Raw genomic sequence first — 22,448 nt, forward strand, 5'->3', positions numbered from 1 at the left:
CTAGCTGGGAACCAACTCCATATTGCTGCCTATGGATTTAGAATGGGATGTCAGAAAAGCTCCTGTAGGTGTAATGTGGAGGTGGATCAATACTTTTGTCCGTAAAGTGTCTGTCTAAATAAAACAGCATAATGTCCAAATACTCAGTGAGCAAACTAGCCAAACTCAAACACCACGCCAATTACCTGTGGTCATGAAGATGTCACACCGGCACTTGTTAACACTGCAGTGTTTTACACTTTTATTGTTATGAAAAACTCAGAGGAAAACGGGTAAATAAAGCAGAGGGGTGTCTAGCTTTTTAAAAAGACGTGCTAGCCAAGACCGTCACTGGTGGGGCCCTATAGGGGTGCTATACAATCATGAAAATTGCAAACCGGCCGCAGTGTCCCTGCTGGTGCTGTTTACGTTGTATGACTAAACCCCCCTTGTTGAGGGTTGGGGGCTCATCTTTGCTCTGCAGACGGCATGGACAGGACTTTGACTTTTTTACTTTTTGTCACAATCAAAACACAAACTTCATTCAACATATTCAACTAAACAGCACAGTGCATTTACAGTGAGGTAGACTGGGATCCCCTTTGTGACGGGAAGGAACCAGAAACCCACCCACCCTCAGAGATCCCACAGATTCACAATCACGATCATCAGTGATTAGATGTGTCAGAATTTTCTCTGACGAAATAAAGACAATACTGAAATAATTGCCTTTGGTCTCCAAGAAGAAAGCCTGAGAGTTTGCGCTCACCTTGATTCCCTGTCTTTGAAAACTAAAAATAAATCCATAAATCTTGGTATAATTATGGTCTCAGATGTAAATTGTACTGGCCACATCAAGCTGATTACAAAATCAGCCTATTATCCTAAAACCATACACAGAATTAGATGATTCATGTCTAAACAAAACTTGTGCATTCAATAATCTCCAGTAGATTTACCTGCATTGGCACTGTGCCTGTCTCCCCAAAAACTGCTGCTTATCTATAAATCACTCAGTAGTTTAAGGTCAAAATACATGCTTTGATAAAATGAGCCCTTTAGAGTCAAGAGAGTTCATATTATCATATTATGACCTGAGATGTCTAGAGTCTAGACATCTCAGGTCGCCTGGGGCTGGCCAGCTAACTCTTCCCAGAGTAAAAAACAAAACAAGGTTAAGCGGTGTTTAGATTTTATGCTACACATAGTTGGAACAAACTTCTAGAGAAGCAAACACTTCCAAAAGCCTGACTATGTTTAAATCCACTGACTTTGATGAAATATTGTGTAGTTTATCATTTATCAGCTATTTTATTTTTCATTCCGTTCATTTGCTTCTCACTAAATGCATTTTTTACATTATGTAAAGCATTTTTCATTGGATATGAAATGTATTATACAAATAAACTTGCTTAACTCGGTACGCCAGGGTCATTTTCCATGCACTGAGTCAGCCAAGGACAAGGGAGCAAATCTGGGGATTGGGACTGGAAAAAAAGGGGGATGCATGGTTACCCTAATGTCATCTCCTTTTGAAAATAAACACACTTGTTTACACACTTGTTTACAATTGGCCTGCAGCTCACCAATCCTTTGTGACTCATGGCTTCAGCTTCACCTTGTGTACCATCAAGATTTAATACTCTCTCCGCACTGAGAGATAAGCTACCACAGCCAACTGTTACAGAAATACAACAACAACAACAACAACAAAAACCCTCTCATTATAACCACTGGAACAGGAAGTAATCCATGAGGCACGTGTGGTAGTGAGAAATGGTTCCTTCTTTCCTCGGCTTCTCATAATGTCGCACTCTGTGTGCAGCTTGCACGCTCACAATACTCTATCAAATGTAATCTGACAACACAGGAGAATAATGAAGTGGTTTGGTTACATTTTAATATGAATAAAACCCAACACAGCCCAAAACCAGAGCTTTCAACAACCTATTTTGAGAAAATATAATTCCATTAAGTTTGTCTGGTAGTCATTTTATCGATTACAAATAAAAATAATAATAATAATAATTAAAAATAATAATAATAATAATAATAATAATAAGATTAACATGTGACATTGCTTGGAACCACAATCCTCTCACACTGATGATAATTGCAAGTTTGTGTATGTACACTAAAACAGTTCCTAAGCTTTTTAAAGGAAAGTGAAATTCAGTGTTCAAATTATGTTTTCCTATGTTCTACCATCCTGATTTATTAAAGAGAAAAATTCAATACTGAAGCTCATACTAAAAAATATGGGTTGTTTGTCCTGCAGCAGAATCTATGATGTGCAGAGGAACAAACCCTGCAAATACAGAATATATGAAGATTTATTTTTTATATACTGGTTATTGCTGCTTGAGACTGGTCTTTTGGCTGTGAAATGTCAGACAAAAATTCAGGATCACTCAGTCAGGGCCCCATTTATAGTCAGTGTAGCAGCTATTTGAGCATAGAGACGGTTGTTTGCTGAATTTTAGATCAGCTATGAATGCAGTCAGATGTATAGCTCTTAGCCAATCAGATAATCAATGAGAAAAGTAAAGCTACATCAAGATCTGCATGAGTAGCAAGTGAGTTGACTTTATATAATAGTTATTTGGCGCCCCCTTGTGTTCAAAACCGCTCAGTGTTAGTGAGGGGTGCTATCTGCTACAGTGACATCATCCTTGAACTGAAACAAATTAATTACATTGTATTTCATGAGAGTTAATGTGATTTTGACAAAGGCATGTTTTATTTTTCATGCAAAAACACTAATTGTCAATATTAGCTTCTGATAAGGTCAGGGTATCTGAAAGGTGAGTTGTCATTGCTCGCTACAGCCAACTGACTGTAAATGTGTTTCCTTACAGATATTTAGGATGTGCGCCCTTTCGGTCAAAGTAAAGCCAAAATGGATGCATGGTTGAAAATATAAATTCAAATAATCTCTTTATTCGTTCTATATAGTTTTACACCACTAAAGACAGTGATAGGAGCACACAATGGGTATGAACATTTGTCAGTTATTTAGAAGAGGGAGGAAACTTTGCAGATTCAGATAGAAAAAAAGAAATATGGGTGTAACAGATATATAGCAGAACATCTCCTAATGTTGCAGAAAGTACAGCCAACAAGGGAAAATAAGAAGGTATGTGCCACATTGACTTCTTTCACTTGCTATTGATGTTTTATTCTGTACAGAGGGACAATTTGTACAAAATTAATCTAGATATATAACACTACATGAAACAAAGTAAATCATATATACAATATTAAATGAAGTCATATAGTACAGGTCACATACAAAAGGACACTTTAAGTTATCATATTTTGGAAATAATATGTTAAAACTAGAAGAAAGATCCTGCAGAATCAGAAAAAGCCACCAAATCATTTTTTTTTTTTTTTTAAATCCGCTGTCTTGTAATCATGTATGATTTATTTTTCAAAACTAAAATGAACCTCAAACAGTTCTGACTCATAACTCATAAAATCCATAAAACATCTCTCCTAGCAAGCAGGACTCTTTTATAAATGCAATGACCTTGACAACAGAAATAAATCAGTTTGGTGAATGTCATTCCTCCAGGGGAAAAGGTACATGTTTAACATGGTAGTTTTAATTTACATCTTTTTGCATTCAAGCAAATACAGTATTAATACAGTTAACAAGCCAAGTCATGATATCAGTTTATTTTCCGCATCTGGCATTTTTTGTGGCCATTCGATGCCAACCTATTTCAGCATTGGGCATTCTGAATGGCGAAAAAAAATCCCAAAAAACTGACATCCAAGTTACTAAAACTCCAGGGACAAGACAAAGAAATACAACACATCAAATATGAAGAAACCTAGCAGATCTCCTTAGTTCAAACAATGGTACTGATTAAGAGATTACACCGCCCAACCCCCAAAGAACTTCCACAGTGAGAAGGAGAGAAAATAATAAACATGCTGGAAACCCGACGTTACAAATGGTAGCAACACAAACATGCCACATCCTTCAGGTTTTGGAGAAGTGCTTTTAGGGACACCTTTCAGTTTCACCTGGGCCTTTGTTTTAATTGTGTGTGTTAATCATCATCATTGAGAATCTGAACCACCCATGATCTCTAATTAATGGTTGCTGTAAGAAAAAAATGCCTTCTTACTGACTTTTTTCTCCATAGCTTCTCTCTATTTGCTTTTCTCCCATTCAGCAGAAAAGAAAAACCTGAACACTGCATTATCCAATTTGCCAAGTGAATCATCCTCATTCAATGTACATAAACCAGCACTCACCTCACACCTCTACCTGTCTCTTCTGTTTCCTTGACATGATTTTCTGTTTGGTATATAACCATCATCTATAACTGAGGGCTGGCATCTCCTTGCTGCATCCCAGCCCAAGTTTTTACCTCTTCCACTCTGCCAACCTTCCCTATCGCCTAAATCTCCATTCCTCGTCACTTGGTAAAGACAGAACTCAAAAACAAGTGAACCCCCCCACACACACACACACAAGTGGGCGAGCAGCAGGCAAATACATGCACCTCAAGCTTCCTCATTCCCATCTACTAATCTTCAATACAATAAGTACCATTGTTTGAACTGTGAATGCTTCACTATGTTCTGTTTCACAAATATTGCCAGTGGGCTTAAGGAAGTTAAGCATATAAAAGAGCTGCATATGGCACAATAAAACAACAATAAAGTGGAAAGTGTCAGATGTCCATGGGACAACTTCCCCCTTCCTCGCTATCTTCCTGGACATTGCAAGGCTATGGACAGGCCTCATGTTGGTCTTGAGTGTGCTAAACTAGAAAAGCGTTTGTGAAACATCAGCGACCGAAAACAAAGGCAATTCAACAGACACCGTTATTCAGCCAGAGTGTCCCTGTTGAAGTCCCACAGATAAAAACATACCCATGAAACAACCTAACATAAAGAACACAACAGTCTTGGCACTGACAAGATGTCCCTGGGATTGAGCAAAAAAAAAAAAAAAAAAGAAGAAGAAAAAATACAACAGATGAAAGGAAAAGTGTCTTGTCGTTCATGTAACCAACAGTGTTCGCATTTTTGTTGTTCCCTTTGACAGAAAAGAAAACCAAGTCGAGACCGAGAAAGGATCCTTTGACAGTGAGTCAGTCAGTCCTTATGTTTCCATGCCTAAGCCATCATGGACTTGTTTGCAAAAAGGAATGAAGGAACCGATGTTGTGGTATCCGTACTCCCAGGTTCCACATTTACAATGAGCGCAAGAGCAGATGGAGGGAGAGAGGGAAAGAGAAAGGAAGGCAGGGAAGGGTAATAAAGCAATCTTCAGCAACAGGCAGGGGAAGTGATGGTACGGATGGGGAAAATATACTGACAACAAACTGAATGTGAAAAGGGCTAAAAGACACACAATCACACTCCAGCTCCTCTCCAAATTAAAAACACCTGAGAAAGCAGAAATCTGAGGGAGGTGGATCACAGGCCCAGGGTGCTGAATGTGCTGTGCTGATAGGCGAGGGCCAGGAGGGGATAAGCGGCAGCAGGGATGTTGAGAGAAACTAAAGATTGTGGAGGGAGTGATGGGAGAGAGGGAGGGATTAAGAGTCCATCGTAGGTGGCCGATGTGATTTTCGCACTTGGGCGAGGAGGACGGGGTCGCACAGAGTCCAGAGCCAATTGTTCAGGCCTCTGGGGCTGTCGAGGGTAAGTGGGGGCAGTTGAACTGAGGGCCAGCAGGTCACAGGAACTAGAGTCCATCATGGGTGGTCAACATGTCTTCGGCTCTACGGTGGGACTCCAAGGCTTTTGCGGTGTAAATATCCTGAGGCAGCTCAGATTTGCGTCGCACCATAGGCCGCTCTTTCCGCTGCTCACGCTGCAACTGTCAGATGAAGAACAGGGGAGAGTCAGGCTTAGTGATAACATAAACAAATGTCATCTTATTAATGACTACAAGTCTCATTAACCCTGATCTAATCATATAGTTGGGATGAGTAACAAGTTCAAGAGATAAACAGATACAAACACAGATATCAAGATAAAAATTCACTCTACAGAAGGGAAACTGGGTACTGAAATTAAGGCCCTGATTTACTAAAGCCTTAAATGTGTTCAAAAAGTACAAGGTGAGTGCAAAACCGATGACATAAACCCCGACTGCTCAAGACCTCAATGACAAGTCTTAATTTAATGTTGACTTGAAACAATGTTTGTGTACCCACTAATGGTTTTAGTAAATCTGGGCTTAAGTGAAAGAAAGCACAGCGCACTAAGCCAGCCATAAACCAGGACAAAAGTATGAATGTTAGTGTAAGACAATAGCCTTCAATTACATACAGAACAACACAGTTCTTGTACAAAGACGACATGCAAGGGGAAGCAGACGTACAACAAGGAAAGCTCTTGATTCCAGTGTTCAGTCCAAGGCAAGACTTGTTCCTGCTAGCTATGCTACTTTGTGGGTTAGTGCAGATCCTGCCACGACCAACTAAAATGTATGCAGAAAGTATACAGCTATAATAATCAGTGAGCTACGAGAGGCTTTGATTAAAAGAATTTGCAAGCTTTGATAAGGTAAACAGCGTGAGAAGAGAGATGCATAGAGACAGAGAGAAGTCAGGTTTACCTGAGATGCTCCTTCCTCAACTGTCTTTTTTAACCTCTGAACATCTTCTATCAACGGAACATCCGTCTCCATTGCTACAGGACTATTGAGGTCAGAGGAATCAACATACATAAGGAACTATGTTGAAAAGAAAGAGAAACAAAAACAGAACACAAAAGGATGGAGAAAAAACTTTCAGTCGCATGCAAAGAAGAATGAATCAAGAAGCATTAGAAAAATGAAAAAAAAAAGCATCTCTAATGTACTGCAGTTACCAATTCAACAAGCCTTAGTTGGGGTGTAGGAATGGAAACAAAAACTGGAAATGCTTCCAGTATCTTTTCCTGATTTATTGGAGCTTACATCATGCACTGATTATATGATAGCCACTCATTACATCAAATGGGGTTACCACATTATCAGGTGTTGGGGATGCTGATGTATCAAGTACATTAGGCAAAGACTGTTAGGGTGTCACCACAACTAAGCAGTTTCATAGAGCAACCAGATGTTTCCATCTTAACCAGTGTCTTAGCTGGTGGAATATCTGTGAAATATCTAGCCAAAGTATAAATGATGTGAGTTTAAGCAGACCTAAACAAGGTAAGACTGAAAAGGACACTGCAATCCAGCAACAAAACTGGGTTCTAGAGGATAACACAACACATAAGTACACACACACACACACACACACACACACTTTGGTAATAAGGATAAAAAAAAAAGATAGTTTGCAAATTATTTCACTCCTGCTCACCTGTGGATTTGATTTGGCAAGGTTCTCAATCTTGATCCAAGCCTCTTCCCGCTCTTTTGACTTGGCCTTCTCTCTGTTGAGCAAAGCACCGAGTCACATGTTACCATTCTGCGCCGGGTCAACGTGTCCACAGCTGAATTTAAAACCCAGCGATGACACAAATCGAACTGCTGTGTTAAGTCTGTTTTCAATCGTGTCATAACAAATATTTTCTAAAAAATCTGTGCTGAGTGGGCAGGTCGTCTGTTGTGCATACTTATTTTTCTCAGCCCTGAACTGTTGTGTGCAATCATCGAAGAGCTTCTGATTCATCTCCATGAAGAGCTTCAGAGCATTGTAGATGAGGCCATGAATGGTCCTGTGAACACACACACACACACACACACAAAGGTCATTGTTGTTCACTTACATTCAACGTGTGTGTCATGACCCCATAATTTAGTTTCAAGGAATGACACTCAAGTGCATTTAATAATAACGTTCAGCTGGTGAGACATTTAGCTGGAGCGCTTTCACATTTCTTAATGACAATGAGGCTATGAAATTTCACTTAGAATAAATATTGTTTTATGTTCAATTTACAGGTCATACAGCTGGAGGCAATAAAGCCCTATCGACTTCCAGAAGTGACAGAATGGTTTATTTTCTCTGCAAGCTTAGACTTGTGCACTAAAGGCAGGAACATTAATCACATATACAGAAACCTGGATCTGAGTAAAATAGTGATGTGGAGTAACAGAAGGCATTATTATGATCAATATTTCCAGAGAGCTACTTTATTGATGTTTCTTGAAAATGCAGCATGCAGCAAAGCTCAAATATCCACACACTAGATGGATCACTGAATGAAGAGGCACATTTTTTTTAGCATTGGGATTATGTGTGACTGGCTGAGGTCAGTCCTGAGGGATGCAACAGAAGAAAGTGCAGTGTGAAATGTGTGGTGTGCAGATGCTACAGCTGTGTGTCTTACTTGTTCCAGTGGGTCTTGGAGTTGCGGTACAGGGCAGGGAACATGATTGGTAGGATCTTTGCTGCATTGTCACTGATAAGACTCATGATGTACTCGTTATTCCAGTAGTACAGAGCCCTCTCCGCCACCTGCAGAGAACACACATGCTCACACACCTTCGGCCAACGCTTCGTCGCCACTACCTGCGGCTGACCGGCCAAATCTTGACTGTGACAGACTGCAAAGCTGCAGTTCAAGCTAAGAAGCCAGAGTGACAAAATAACTTTTTTTTCCCCCGCCCCTCATGGTGTGTGCGTCTGTGCTGTGATGCGACGGTCATTTGGTCTGTCTGTGTCGGTTACCTGGAAGTGGGGGCTGGACACACACTTGGCCAGCTGTCTGAAGAGCGGCTCCTGCACCTTGACAAACTCAGACGGCTCAATGACGTCCAGGATCTCCTCCAGCTCGTTGAGGAACATCACCTCCTTGGGACTGTGTGTCTTAGGCCAGTACTTCAGCAGAGCCATCACCACCTGTTGAGATGGTAAAAGAAGATGACGATGGTACTGAACTACTAATTAGTTAAGATAATGAGCAGGCGGTGCGTGAGGAAAGTACACAAATCAGTTAGGGATGCATGATACTGGATATCTGATTTGTCGATATCTTCCAACTCTTTTGCCTAACACCAATACTGATATATGCACATGTTTTTTCCACCAAAGTGCAGAGAGCATCAAGTCTTTCCTGCAGTGGAATTAACATTTTATTATACCTGCTCTTATTGTGAAGGCCCACTGGCAGACACAGGGATGAAATATGATGATTTTCAAAATATACACACTCACTGGGCAAAATAAGAAAACTACTTCAACTTAGGTTATGTGAAACATGCCATATATATTTCATAAAACCTTGTCTTTCAAACAAAACTGTAAGATCCAGCCTACTTAAAAAGGTTTGGATGATGCTCTCCCTTAGACAATCCTGATGACAGCCACAACCAAGGTAAATTTGACATTTTATTTTGGGCCGATACATAGTTCATTTAAAAGCAAATATCTGCCAATACCAATACCATGCTGATTATTATCATGTATCCCTAGTATCAGAAAATTAATAAATCACTTTATTGTCGTGGAAGGGAACTGATTTTGCAGTTGGTTTTAATGCAAAACAGACAGCAGAAACATATGCGGACACAAAACTATCAGTGCACTAACCAAAAATCAATTTAGCATCTCACAATCTTGCACAAAAACACGAGCAAACCAAGTTGTTTAAAATCAGTTTCACCCGCAGTGAAGTAGCTCTGAATATTCAATGAAATGTAAAACACTCTCCCATTTCGAATCTGACATACCGGCTCGGTTAGAGTGCTGTCCTTCTCCAAAAACTGAACCACACAGTAGGCCAGCTGCAAAACACACACACACACACACACACACACACACAACGATATTAGGAAACCTTCAAAGGAGCGTGCATCTGATTTCACACACAAGCAAACTAAAGGTAACACAGAGTGAGATAAGGCAGCTGACACACCATTTGATCTAGGGCAAAGAAATGCAGGGTGCCTGAGGGATGGACTGGCGAGGACCTGCACACACTGTACCAAAAGCAGGCATAGGTACAAAATATTTGAGCTGGCTCTGAATAATTTAACTCGCTGATGTGCACTAGATTTATGTTGCTATATAGTTGCAGCGCCTAAAATATGGATGAATGGATAAACTCCTCATGGTTCACTATGTACTCAACAAAATTTTACCCTGGTTTAGTACACATACTAGTTAAACAGGGGCGTACACACACACGCACACACACACACACACACACACACACACACACACACACACAAACACAGATGTTACCTGTGGATGGTAGACACTGAGTGATTTGACTTTGTGCAGAGGCAATAAAACCTTCAATAGGAAAATCTTGTGCTCCTCTTTGAGTGGTAAGGCAAATCCGTTGATTATACTGCGGGATGCACAAAAATAACTTTCAGAATAATTTAAAGCATCTGAGGAATTGTTTAGCATAATGAAATAGCCAAGAAGAAAAACAAGAGCTGGCAATTAGCAAGTGATCATGTTTTAAATAAGATTTAAAAACGAAAAAAAAGAAAATAAAAAAACTTAGTCAGCTGCTGTAATCACAAACAGTATGGACATCAGGGTTAAGGGCCATTAAAGCTTTATTCTTTATAATCATTACATAACTTTATGCCTTTAGTTGAGGGCCATACCTTCCAAGTATTTCCAGTAGTTCAGCTATGCCATTATGGTGCTCTGTCTCATAGATAAACCTGCAGAAACAGATTTTTTCAGCAGCATAATACACAGATCTTTTATTCATCAGCAAATTAAGTGACTCAGTAGTGATTCATCTGTCTTAAGAGGCTGATTGGATGTTGGGTCATGTAGCATATACTGTCTATATTATAGAAAATGTACAGTGCAGATGGAGGAATGGCACTCACCTATAGAAAATGTTATTTATCTGTTTTCTGATGTACGCCCTCAGCCCCAGGAACTTTCCATAAATCCTGTGGAGGGTCGTTTTGAGGAAGTCTCTCTCTCTTGGATCCTCGCTGTCAAATAGTTCTAGGAGCTACAGTGCAGCAAAAGTTATTCATCATATTAGATCTCATCAAAGTAAGAAAAGTCAGCGTTTTATGCATTTGAATCTAAAAAGCAAATTGGCAACGAGAAAAAAAAAAAAAAAAACATGGAAATGGCAGTAAGCCCTGAAGACCTTTTGCCAAAACATCTTATTAATGATTTTGACTGTTAATAAAAATGTGGCATAATTGAGGTCAAGTCATGTTTTTTTTTTTTTTTTTTTGGAGAACCACCCTTCCCATGTTTTTTTCATTGAGTTGCTTGAAATTGGAAGAGAGAGAAAGGGTAAATATTCTGTTCTTACCTGCATTACAAATTTCTGGTCAATGTATTTCTTTGCTATGTTAGGCTGAAAGTCAGGGGATTCTAAAAACCTAAGGAAGAATTCATAGACGAGCTGGAAGAGAAGCAAACAAGGAAAAAAAAAAGCAAATGAATTACAAATGCGGTTGCTGCTCATTACTGATGCACACACAGTCAGTCCAAAAACACTGCAAAAATATCAGGTATACACATACTGTTACTGTATGTGTGCACCTATTCTTGCTTCCATTCTGGGTGTGCATGTGTCTGTGTTGGTTCTCCATCCTTTTATTACTATAATTATATGATACTATAACACAGTGATACTATATAGACATTACTGCAATAAAATACCATGATACAAATGATAGAATAATACCATATAAGACCATTCTACAAATCAATCGTGCTTGAAAATGTTGTTGTTGACAAGTTTTAAATGTATCTGGGACATAAATTGCCGATCAATATTGGGGATGATTGGATGACTGGTTTAACAAAATACCTGGAGGTGTGGCCACGCCGCCTCAAGTGTGGGCTCATCCTCCTCCGGATCAAACTCCGCTCCAGTAGGGTTGGACGATGGAGGCAATGTTCTGAACATGTTCACCGCAAACTGGGAAAAGAAAAGAGAGAGATAAAAATAATATTTAAAACAATGTGAGGAATTTCTTGACTGGTCTGTGTTCCTGGGGAGCACAGAAAGACAGGAGAGACTGCCTAAATATTTATCAAAGGTTAATAATTTATTCCACTGGACAGAATGCTATCTATTTCCAAGTTCGCGGTCTAGTTGAATTCCTTTTTGTGTCTGGTTTGGGTTCACCAAGAAGTACGGCGTGAGAAGGTTAAACAAAACTGGGAGTAGTAATCTCTTTCCACACAAGAGACCCCAGTCAGCTGCACAAGGAAAGGCTCATGAATGACAAATTTAATTTACCTTGTACGACCAAGAGCTCTACTCACAATAGGACAGCTATGTTAACAAAAATAAATGTTTTATTTTAAGGTATTTAAAAATCACAGTTTATCATTTATCTAGGGATATGTGTGCCTACATCCTTGCAACCTTGGTCTTTGTTGTTTTTTTTTTTTTTTCTCTTATAGGTTTGTCCCACAATAATCCAAGTGTGTTGTGTTTCTGGTCTCACAGTGTCAACTGACTCCCCTGTGGGCTGCTGTTCCCTGCCAGACGGATCATGGGACAGTGCAGGTGGCCTAGCAAAACACTGGGAGCCTTGTTTGAAAAGAAGGGCTACAAGGTAGATAGACTGTCTGGGTTATGATGTACTACAACCCCGAACAGGCTGTGGAGATGACTGTGCATTAATTCAGCAAAGGAAATTGCAAATGAAAATGTCATAGTGTTCTCATTGCAGTTGCAGTGCTGCTATTTAGGCACTGATGATGAAAAAAGATAAAGATGCGAAATGTCAGGAGTGGTAGAGAGGGAAGCAGATCCTAGTAGACCATACTGTTTTCATTACAGTTATAGCTCCAATTCCAGTCCTGGCTCTTTGTATCACTACACTAAAGGTTTCAAAGAGATGATAATCCCTGAGATTTGTTCTTTTCTCTCCTCAGAGGCTTTTGCCACACCTCAATCTAGGAATATGACTGGAATGGCAAACTGGGCTGAATAACCTGAACAAATCACTTCATCCACGGCAGGCAGACAATCTGTTGTGGTGATAAAGCTGTTAAAACATCACTTAAAGGAATACTTCACCCAAAACTATATATTTTGTATCATTTACTTGTATCATTTATCAATTACTTGAGGTGTTTCAGTCTGTCAGGTGTCTGTCTGTCAGTGTACGAGCCTGTGGGTCATCGATTCGATAGTGTGTGCAAGCCAGTTGTGCATGGGATGAGAGTATCTTCCTAAAGTCTTTATTTAGTCATTTTTGGTAAGAATGCATTGGTTTGGGTCAGGCAGAAGATTCAAATGGAGAGTGAGGACATGGATTACGGTGCACAAAGAGTGTGAGGATTTGAAACAAACATTTTCATATCCTGTTGCGCCTGCTGGTCGAAGTCACAGATGAAAAATGGTTGCAGCTTGTGTGTTGTCTGCGAGGCATGCAGCTGAAACCTCTCATCGGACGGTCAGGACAACACAGCGTGAATAAATGAAACAAAATATATAGTTTTTGGGTGAGGTATTCCTTTAATCCAGCTCTTCTGTTGCAACCCGAGGGCCTCATCTAAATCTGGCCAAGCTGGGGAAGCTCCATTCCATTTCAAACAGTGGTGGACAGAGACAAAGTACACTTTACTTCACTTTACCTGAGTACTGCGCTTTACATACGTGTTTGTGTTTTTGGAAACTTATGACTTTCATTCTGCTACATTTCAAAGACCAACATTTTACTTTTAACTCCACTACATTTCTATGAAGGTTGTCGTTACTTGTTACATTTAAGCGCAGCCTTGAAGGCAGCAGTGGAATTTTTTTTCTTTTCTAAAAAGCAACTGGCCCAACGCCGCGTTCCTCACAGGACAAAAACCAATCACGGTATCCGCTCTCAACTGGGTTTTGACGTAAAGGGAAAAAAGGAAATATGTCATCCAAGTCTGGGAAACAAGCGCAAGCAAGACATCGGCTGTCAGAGTAAAACCCATTTTGTTAGCAAAGCTCAAACAACTAACCCGGCAGTACAAAGTACATTAGTAAAACCAATATAGCAATATGTTGATATTTAAAAAGAAAGTGTACTTTTGAAATACTTTCGTTTTTTTTTTTTTTTTTTCTTATAGCAAACACTCCAGTACTTTAACTCAAGTAAAACTTTGACTGAGCAGCTTTCACCTGTAGTGAAGGAGTACTATTTGACCAGGAACATCTATACTCTGCTGAGGTAATGGGGTTGTTTACTTTGCCCGCCATTGATTTTGAACCAGCCCAACGTTCAATCTATCCAGACATGATCCATGCTCAGTTCTCAGTCTCTCTCTCTCTGTTGTCTTTGGTATTTCTGATTTATTTGATACAGGAGAGAGAGTGGGGATGACAAGCAGCGAACGGCCTGATTCCAACCCAGGCTGGGGTAAGCTCTTAGTCTCAATACGTGGTCCGTGCTCCACCAGGGGAGCCACCGAGGCGCCCTCCGTTCGGTCTCTTTATCATAACCTCTCCACCAGCTGTGTCTATTCTAAACCCCAGTTTCATCTTCATCTCCACCTCCAGCGTCGGTTCCACCCCCAGCTCGTAGCACCAGTACCCACTCACCATGTGCACCACTTCTGGGTAGATGGGCTCTGTGATGACGTTCCTGTTGTGGGTGATGTACTCCACCATCTCGCTCAGCGCCGCCCGCTTCACTTCCTTCCATTTTAGGTCACTCAGCGGGTCGGACAGGAAGTCGAAGAGAACACAGCACTGCCGTAGCTTCTGGATGAAGAGCTTCTCCTGCTCTGCCGGGGCCACATCTGAGGAGCCAAGGACAAGAAAAAGAGGTGTGTTTAAGTGCGGGAAATACAGAGAAAAGAGTCAGAGGACAAATGAAGGAGGCGTGAGAGCATAAGAGGAGCACAGTGGTGATAAAATACAGTGAAGGGGATGAGACTGTAGGGGAACTGAAGGATGTTTAGAGTGTGAGGGGTCAAGGATGTCAGTTAAAATAGCGACGTGACATGAAATATGGCGCGATAAGACAGACGGAAAGGACAAAATGAGTAATAATTAAGATTGGCAGATGGAGGAGACAGGAAGGTAGACTGGGAGAGGAGAAAAGAAAGGATGGAAAAGGAGAGGGAGGTGAGTGATTTGGGAACTGAGTGAACGGTCACAGCCCAGCATCTGGAATAATCACCGCCACTGGAAACAAAGCACACACACACATACACACTCACACATTAAAAAAGATATTCTTGTAAACAAAACACAGCCGCAGAAGTCTGCTGTTATGTTTAGCCACGGTGGTTTCAAGACTTCCTGTTTCCCTTCATCTCCAGCAGAGGCCTCGAGGGTACAGTCTTGTAAACAAAACAAACCAAAAAAAATATCTATGCCAGAGATAACACTCTACACATGACAACACATAGAGGAAATAACCACTCCTGTTACTCTGCATTCCTGTCATGTACGCAACAGCTTAAAGTGACACCGCAATTTTATAGTCATAAAAAAAAAAAAAAAAAATATGTACCTTGTCTCTCTGTTTATTATTACCTTTATTTGGCGGTCGCATCTGAGGAAAATCTGAACTTGTACCTCCACTACCCTGAAAATGACTATCAGGATTACATAGTAAAAAAATAAATAAATAAATAAAGATGATATAACCTGAATATGTGTGACATGTTAGAGAGTAATTCTTCCTCTCTTACATGTTTGTGACTGAACAAACCTCTAAAAATCAAAGTATTTATTATTTTTTCGATTAAGTGACTGATAATTTTGTCTATAAAATGTGTAAAATAATATAAATGGCCATCATCAGTTACAAGTAAGTAAAACTTATCATTTTATAATGATATGAAATGGAGAGAGGACAGCAACCTGTAGCATTTGTGAAACTGTAACTAGCAACTGTTTGCTATATTTACTTGCTAAATTACTATTATTTATTTGATTATTATTTACTCGATTATTAAATTGTAATTTTCAGTTTTCTATTGCCTGACTTGAATTATTTCAGCGCTGCTTTCAACTGTAGCAAACCTGATTCACGCTGGCTTAGTCACTCTTTTCCTGAAGGGAGACTGGTGCCGTCAGCGCTAAATGTCACTACTGTTATTAGTGTTATCATTTTTTATTTTTAGTCTGAACATAAAACAGCTAATTGTTCAGTATGGATAACACTTGACCATTTGATCAGATGCTTTAACATCAAGGAGGGACGTCCTAGTAGTCTAGTCCTCATTCTCTGTGTCTCTATCACACCTGTGTATAATGTTTACCTTTCTTTAAGGTAAGGTGGTGCAAAATTATTACTATTCTTGCAACATTATTAAGATTTCTTAATTTATGTGAATTAGCTTAAGGTTACTCCCTCCTGACAGAATTAAAACAGTTTGGCCTTTCAGCACCGAAAACACAACGGTCTCATGATAGCTGCTTATAGTTAAATCTATTAGAAGTCAACTTCAGCAACTCTCACTATCACAATCAGTCAATTAAGTTTAAAAAGACCTCATTTCAAACTACCCTCAGTTTTGTATAGTGCACTTATAAACCGTTACCAAGATAAAAAGAAATATGGTGACATGTTCACACTCTGACAGTGTTAGCAGCGTTGTGAATCAGGCAGGTAGAAGAGATGATTTGGCATGAGTTCATGTTTCATAACCCCTGCCTCTCTACCCCGCACACTTGTGTGATGACACACGGGCAGGCTTACAGCAGCGGTCGGCCAGTCAGAGGCCTCTTTAACCAGCTGCTGCAGGCAGGACATCTCCCTTTACTGAATCATGCAATCAAACTCCAGAAATGAAGTGATATGCAGATAGCAGGAAGAATGCAGGATAGACGCCAACTGGAACAAGTGAGGAACACCGCAAAGTTGGTAACTATGTTAAAATGAATGAAGACACAGGAGAGCAGGTGCACCACAAACTCTCGAGTATTAAGTAAAAACTGTCTTATGGTTGTGGAAACATGAAGCAAACGACCAATTCATCCCAACACCTCAGTTAACACCGTAAAGAGCGGTATAGCAAATCAACTACGACCACGTACCACAAAACACCAAAAGCTCACAATCAACACTAAATATTAACCTGTGAAACAGAACCTAATCATGCAAAACAGAATCTAAACATTACTGTTCATTAGTTTACAGTTTTGTATTTTATGTTTAATAATGTTTACTGTCCACTATTCATATTTACTTATGTCTTAACAACTGCAGTGCTTTTCACCACTTAGGAGCTTCAATCAGTTACTTTTTTTCTGCAGCTTTTAGCCTTGAAACAAGCATATGAGCATTTTTGACTCAAAAGTTTATCATCTTGCAATTTTTTCCCCATAATGTGCAGCTCACTAGCTAGCGTCCTCGTTTGAAAACAATGAGTATTGCTGAGTATGGGCGTGATCCAGCTGGCCGGCATGACTATGAGCATGGTCCAGCTGGCTCTACCATCTGATTTCAATGAGGATTGCTAAAAATGCAATTATGCCTTTATTTTAGTTAAATGAAGTGCCAATGTAGAAATTGTCTAGCACATTTTGACACATAGTGTTTTGCAAAGACATGCACATATTCTGCACATAATATTAGTTGGTGGGAATGTATTGTTTCTCCTGAATACACAGAAAATGTTTGTGGAGCCATGAAATAATAAGTATAATTAGATAATGCTCACCAAAGAACAGACGTGATTACTAGAGAACCATTTTTTCAAGTGCTTTAAGTAAAGTGTCTCTTCCCTGAATGACCTGAATTTCCCTTTTGGATGTCCTGGCCTGCACTGTGGTAAAAATAGGCAAATTGTTAATGTCAGGGTATTCCTTTTCCTAACTCAGGTGTGGAGAAAGGAGGCGGGCAGCGAGGGACATTTAGCAGACAGAAGCAGCTGCATGCGGTGCTGATAAGAGCTCCATCGAAACAACTTGTTCCCACTCGGTCCATTCTTCCCAACGGCTGGTTGCTTTGCTGGAAAGACTGATGTGTGTACCTCCATTAGTGTCTCCCATGGTAAGCTGCACAATGTCCACTACCTAGTATGAGGTTAGCTTTGCTTGCAAGCTGTGCCTGCATGTGCATGACACATAGGCTTACACTGGGATTTGCCAGATCTTTGCAACCAAAACTATGTCCACCATGCATATCCACTGTGTTGGGGCAAAATTATGTCACCCTTACATGAAAAAAAAACACTACTCTTTAGCACTGAAGAGTCTGTGGAAGTGTATCGAATCTCAGTCAATTAAGGCAGTGCATTGATTGCCAGGCTTCCTAAACCCCATAGCTAGCAATCAGGGAAGGGTGTGGCTTTGAAACTCGAATGTGCACCGAGGCCCTGAGGCTGTCTGATCACAATGAGGATGCCATTATACCACGCCTGAGCCAAATTAGGTCAGATACACCTGCCATATAGATCACAGATAAAAGATGAGTCTCCTTTCTTGCAATTATTCTGATTGTGCTGTGACCTGTACGCTGGAGATTTCAGCTTGGCGAGATAACCAAATTAGGTTATGAGATAAATTACGATTCATGACTAAAGAACAGAGTTCAGTGGAGAAAGAGACCACAGAATACGCAATTGATGAAGGGAGATTAAGCATTTAGTCATCAAAAACACCATTAATATAAAAATTATGTAACAGTGGACTCTCATAGATGAATTTTATTATTATTCTGACCATATTATTCCCTGAGAGAAATAAATCAGGCCTCTAATAATAATGCTACGGTAGACTACCCCCCTGTCTTGTTAGCATAAGGGTGAAGTGGCATGAATTTCTTTTAGCAATTTAGTCAAGGAGGTGAGGAAAGGCTCCCCAGTGTTCACAATAATGAGACAGAAAACACAGTGTTGGAAAAACTTAATATATAGACACTGTTTGGGAAATAATAGGGAACTAGCTCTTGTCCCAATTTCAGTGAATTAACAAAAAGAATGGCAACTGGAAGACAGAATAGTGAAGACACACACACACACACAAACACACACATATAGCTACTTCACATTCTTGCAAATGGACAGATTCTGTGTAAGATGAGAGATATGGTATTCAGACATAATGGAGACTTGGCAAAGACACACAAGCACACACAGTACGTAACACACACACACACACACACACACACTTCTGCAGTGTCAGTTTCAAGTTGGCCAATTTATCTGGATGACAGTGAGAGGCTGGGAATTCCAGAGGAGACAGGCTAAATGTTTGGAGATGCCATTATTGGTCATTTCCATGAAGATCTGACAGCCAAGGGTGTTGTCGCCGTCACAAAGAGGAAAACACTTTGAATGCTGGCACTCCTGTTTAAGAAAGCATATGAGAGTCAGCTTCATCTGAGACACAGTCCCAACTCAAACACATGCCTTCCAGGTGAAGATCACATGATGTAAACAAATGTGTCTCTCATTCTGCTCGAAGAGTTTCATTCAAAATGGGAGTTGTGCAATCCGAAACAAGTTGTCACGCACTCTAACAGCTTTTATGGCATTAGCGTAAACCTCATTATGGAAGGTAACTGAATTTTTCCGTTTCCTTGAGATGGAGTGGAATCATGTGTGAGGGGTTTTTTTTTTTTTTTTTTTTTTTCAGCTCAAAGCTGATTTGCAAAGTGGACAATTGCGAATGAAACACTTGAGTGTTCGACTGCTCATCAAGTGCAGTTCTTCAGAGCAGCTGAAGTGCATCAGTTAAAACCCAGAGTGCCAGAGACAACTAGAACACAGCAAGAGGATGATTAGACCACCAAACTCTTCAGCGAATCATCCTTCTCTAGCATAAGGCTCGTGGGTGTGAGGCATTTTGTAATTTGTCCTGGGACACTGCAGTGGGACCTGAAACTGGACTGGAATGTGTTCCCATGCCTTGCACCCCTGCCCACTTCACCCATGTCAGACTTACACTGCTCCTATTACATGAGTCTGTCTGTGTTATAAATTTTCTGTACAGGCCTAAAATACCCAGTGGCTTGTTGTGTAACAGATAAAGGCCCAGTGTTGTGATACTGAAGGGAACCACAATGTGACTCCTATTAATGTAACTCATGGAAGCCTTAAAAGGGTTGCAAGAGAACTTGTGCACACACGTGAATGTGGTATCTCAGAGGCAAAATTTATCTTTATGCCCCCATTATGAAGATAATAAATAATTGGAACCACAGTGGGATCACAGACTCAACTTTCTCTGCACATGGGTCAAATGAACAGAGAGTCAAAACAGCTGCCAGTCTGCAAGCTAGCATTGGTTTGGCAAATACACTTCACTGATGAGGTGTTATGATCAATCTCAAAATCAGCTGATGACTATTAATAGCTATGTAGAAAAACAATGCAATAAAATGTCAAAGGCGCATGAGCAACCTATTACAGTCTTAGTTTGGCGGTTCCATTTGATTTATCAAAAACTGTTCTGGGTGGTTTGTAGGCAAATGACCTGAAACTGCAACCAGGACACACAGAGGGTGCCGGCTGCAGGATCTCTGTCCTGTATGCAAAAAGGTGTTTGATAAATTGGCAAAGGCATTAAGTACTTGCAGACACAGTCACGTCTACAATATGGAGCTTGTACTGTCATTGAGCCACTGGTGAGAAGCAGCCGCTTGCGGTCATTATTACTAAGATGACGTTTTGTGTCTCAAGGAAACACAGACAGAGAGCAAACGCCATCCAGAGAGAGAGAGAGAGAGAGAGAGTGAGAGGTAGAGATTGACTGTTCACCAACACAGCTGCCATTCAATGCAGTCGTCCGTGTGGCTCCAATAGAGTGTAATCAATAATCGCCCCCGGCTTCATCTAACACTGGGCTGCACCAGAGTACAGTGCTAACACAACTGCACACTGTACACACATTAAGAGATGTTGTTGTAATCTTAGATGTTGCTGCCCTGCTCTGTCAAAGATGGCCGGGTCACACCAGTGCTTTGCTGATAAATAAATACATGGACTTCGGCTTGCCCTTTGTTCATTGAGTCTCCTGTGAAAGACGTTCAAAAGTCTGGTTTTGTGTCTTCCGAAGGCACCCAAGGCTATTTTAGCGGTGGCATGTCGTCCACAGTGGGGAGGGTAACAAGGGAAAAGGGTGGGGAGGTGGAGAAGGGGGCTGCTGCCTGCTGCAGAGCAGTGGCCGTCTATAGCCTACACACACTCTAGTCAATTTGTGCCCAGATGAACTGGAGTGTGACAAAAACCCTGGCCCAGGGAGTACAGTGAGAGCACAGTGAGGCCGAGAAGATGGGGGAGAGAAGTAAATCCCCAGTATTTGACATTTTCTCAAGAGCTACCTTTCTAAATTGCGAACATAAACAGAGAAACACGCAAATACAGTCCTACACCTGAAGAACTAGGTAGAAAACCCTTCCCTAGGCTATGACCTCACTTCCTTTGACATCACTAGGCTGGCGGGGGGATGGGCAGAGAGGGTAGCTAGCTAGTAAAACCAGCTTTTTATGCAGCTCCCTTGTCTCACATCTATGCACACAAGCCTTACAAACAACCACTCCTCGGTTCCCTTTCAAACACAATAGGACTCCTTTCCAGTCTGCCTATCTAAAGAAACAAAGGGTCTTATCTAAAACGGCTGAATGCTGACTAACCGAGCAGTAACCAGTGGAGGGGAACAGGAGCAGAGCAGCACACAGCTCTCTCTCCCTCGCTCCTTTAATTCCCTAGGACAATACAGGAAGAATAATTTGTCCTTACATACCTCTGAAGTGCATAAGAGCCACCGGCTGAAAAGGCCCATTGGAATTAGGTGCATCCACAACCATCCTGTCTCCAGCTTTATTGCATGTCAACATCTAAACCTCAACCAGGAAGGCGATCCACTCAGGGCGAGAGGCCAGCCTCCATTTTAGCACAAAAGCAGATCAGAAAATGAAGCTCTCTGCTGCTGGAGGGAACTAGCTAGTTAGTGATGTCAGCAGGGAAGGAGACAGCTGGTTGGCTGAGCTCAAGCTGCTCTGGAGCAACACAAGCAAAGGCTGCTGGGAGAGGGAGAGGCTGATTGGCTGAGTGGGTGCAGAGGGGGCGGGACATGCAGTGGAATTTTGTCCCGGCTCCGCCTCCCCACTCACTGCTCTCTGGTGACTCGCTTCAAGGCGGGCGCTGCTACAGACCTCAGATCAGATTGACTTCACTCCGTTTCACAGTCACACCATCAGCAGGGCTTTACACATAATCTGACCCAGGATAAGAGGCTGGGAATAACTTACTCTGCCTTGAGAGAAGCCCTGGCTGAATCTTCAAAGTCTTTCACTGTCTTCTCCTGTCCTCTGCTTGGTGCTTTTTCAAAAAGGAGGTGGAAGAGAAGGTCAGAAGGGAGGGGCCTTGATTCTTTGGCTTTGGCTTTGGCTTTGGTGGGGAACAGAAGGGGAGAAGGAAGAAACACTGTGAGGGACTGAGGACAGTACTTTTGGGACTCAGCCCCCTCTACTCTCCAATGACAAGAGCCTGGCCTAGACTTTAAACCACCGTGTGATTTTTCACTATATCAGGTGAAAGACCATGTCAATCTACAGTACAGTGCTAAATATGGAAAAAATGGCATCGTAAAACTTAATGGAATAATCCTCCACTACCTATGTAGTTTGCTCACACCCAGTCCACCCCTGATAAGTGTGCAGT

The 22,448-nt window shown here is 41.0% G+C and overlaps 1 protein-coding gene across 3 annotated transcripts; it reads right to left on the reverse strand.

Annotated features, from left to right (window-relative positions):
- Window positions 1-2,890: 2,890 nt before the first annotated feature.
- ppp2r5ca (protein phosphatase 2, regulatory subunit B', gamma a) lies at window positions 2,891-21,713 on the reverse strand. 3 transcript variants are annotated; one of them, XM_030044369.1, is made up of 14 exons: window positions 21,529-21,712; window positions 14,425-14,624; window positions 11,698-11,808; window positions 11,194-11,286; window positions 10,748-10,878; window positions 10,514-10,573; window positions 10,137-10,245; window positions 9,623-9,676; window positions 8,622-8,792; window positions 8,281-8,408; window positions 7,564-7,665; window positions 7,308-7,380; window positions 6,572-6,688; window positions 2,891-5,827 (listed from the first exon to the last, which is right to left on the reverse strand). In XM_030044369.1, exons 1-14 carry the CDS (start codon window positions 21,620-21,622, stop codon window positions 5,693-5,695), a joined length of 1,578 nt encoding a protein of 525 aa, XP_029900229.1. In that variant the 5' UTR covers window positions 21,623-21,712; the 3' UTR covers window positions 2,891-5,692. The 3 variants fall into 3 exon arrangements, with proteins under 3 accessions (XP_029900229.1, XP_029900230.1, XP_029900231.1); XM_030044371.1 differs by having other exon boundaries at window positions 5,693-5,827; window positions 6,572-6,653; window positions 21,529-21,713; XM_030044370.1 differs by lacking the exon at window positions 6,572-6,688.
- Window positions 21,714-22,448: the final 735 nt, after the last annotated feature.

This window comes from Myripristis murdjan, chromosome 22 (genome assembly GCF_902150065.1).
Source record: "Myripristis murdjan chromosome 22, fMyrMur1.1, whole genome shotgun sequence".
Classification (NCBI taxonomy): Eukaryota; Metazoa; Chordata; class Actinopteri; order Holocentriformes; family Holocentridae; genus Myripristis; species Myripristis murdjan.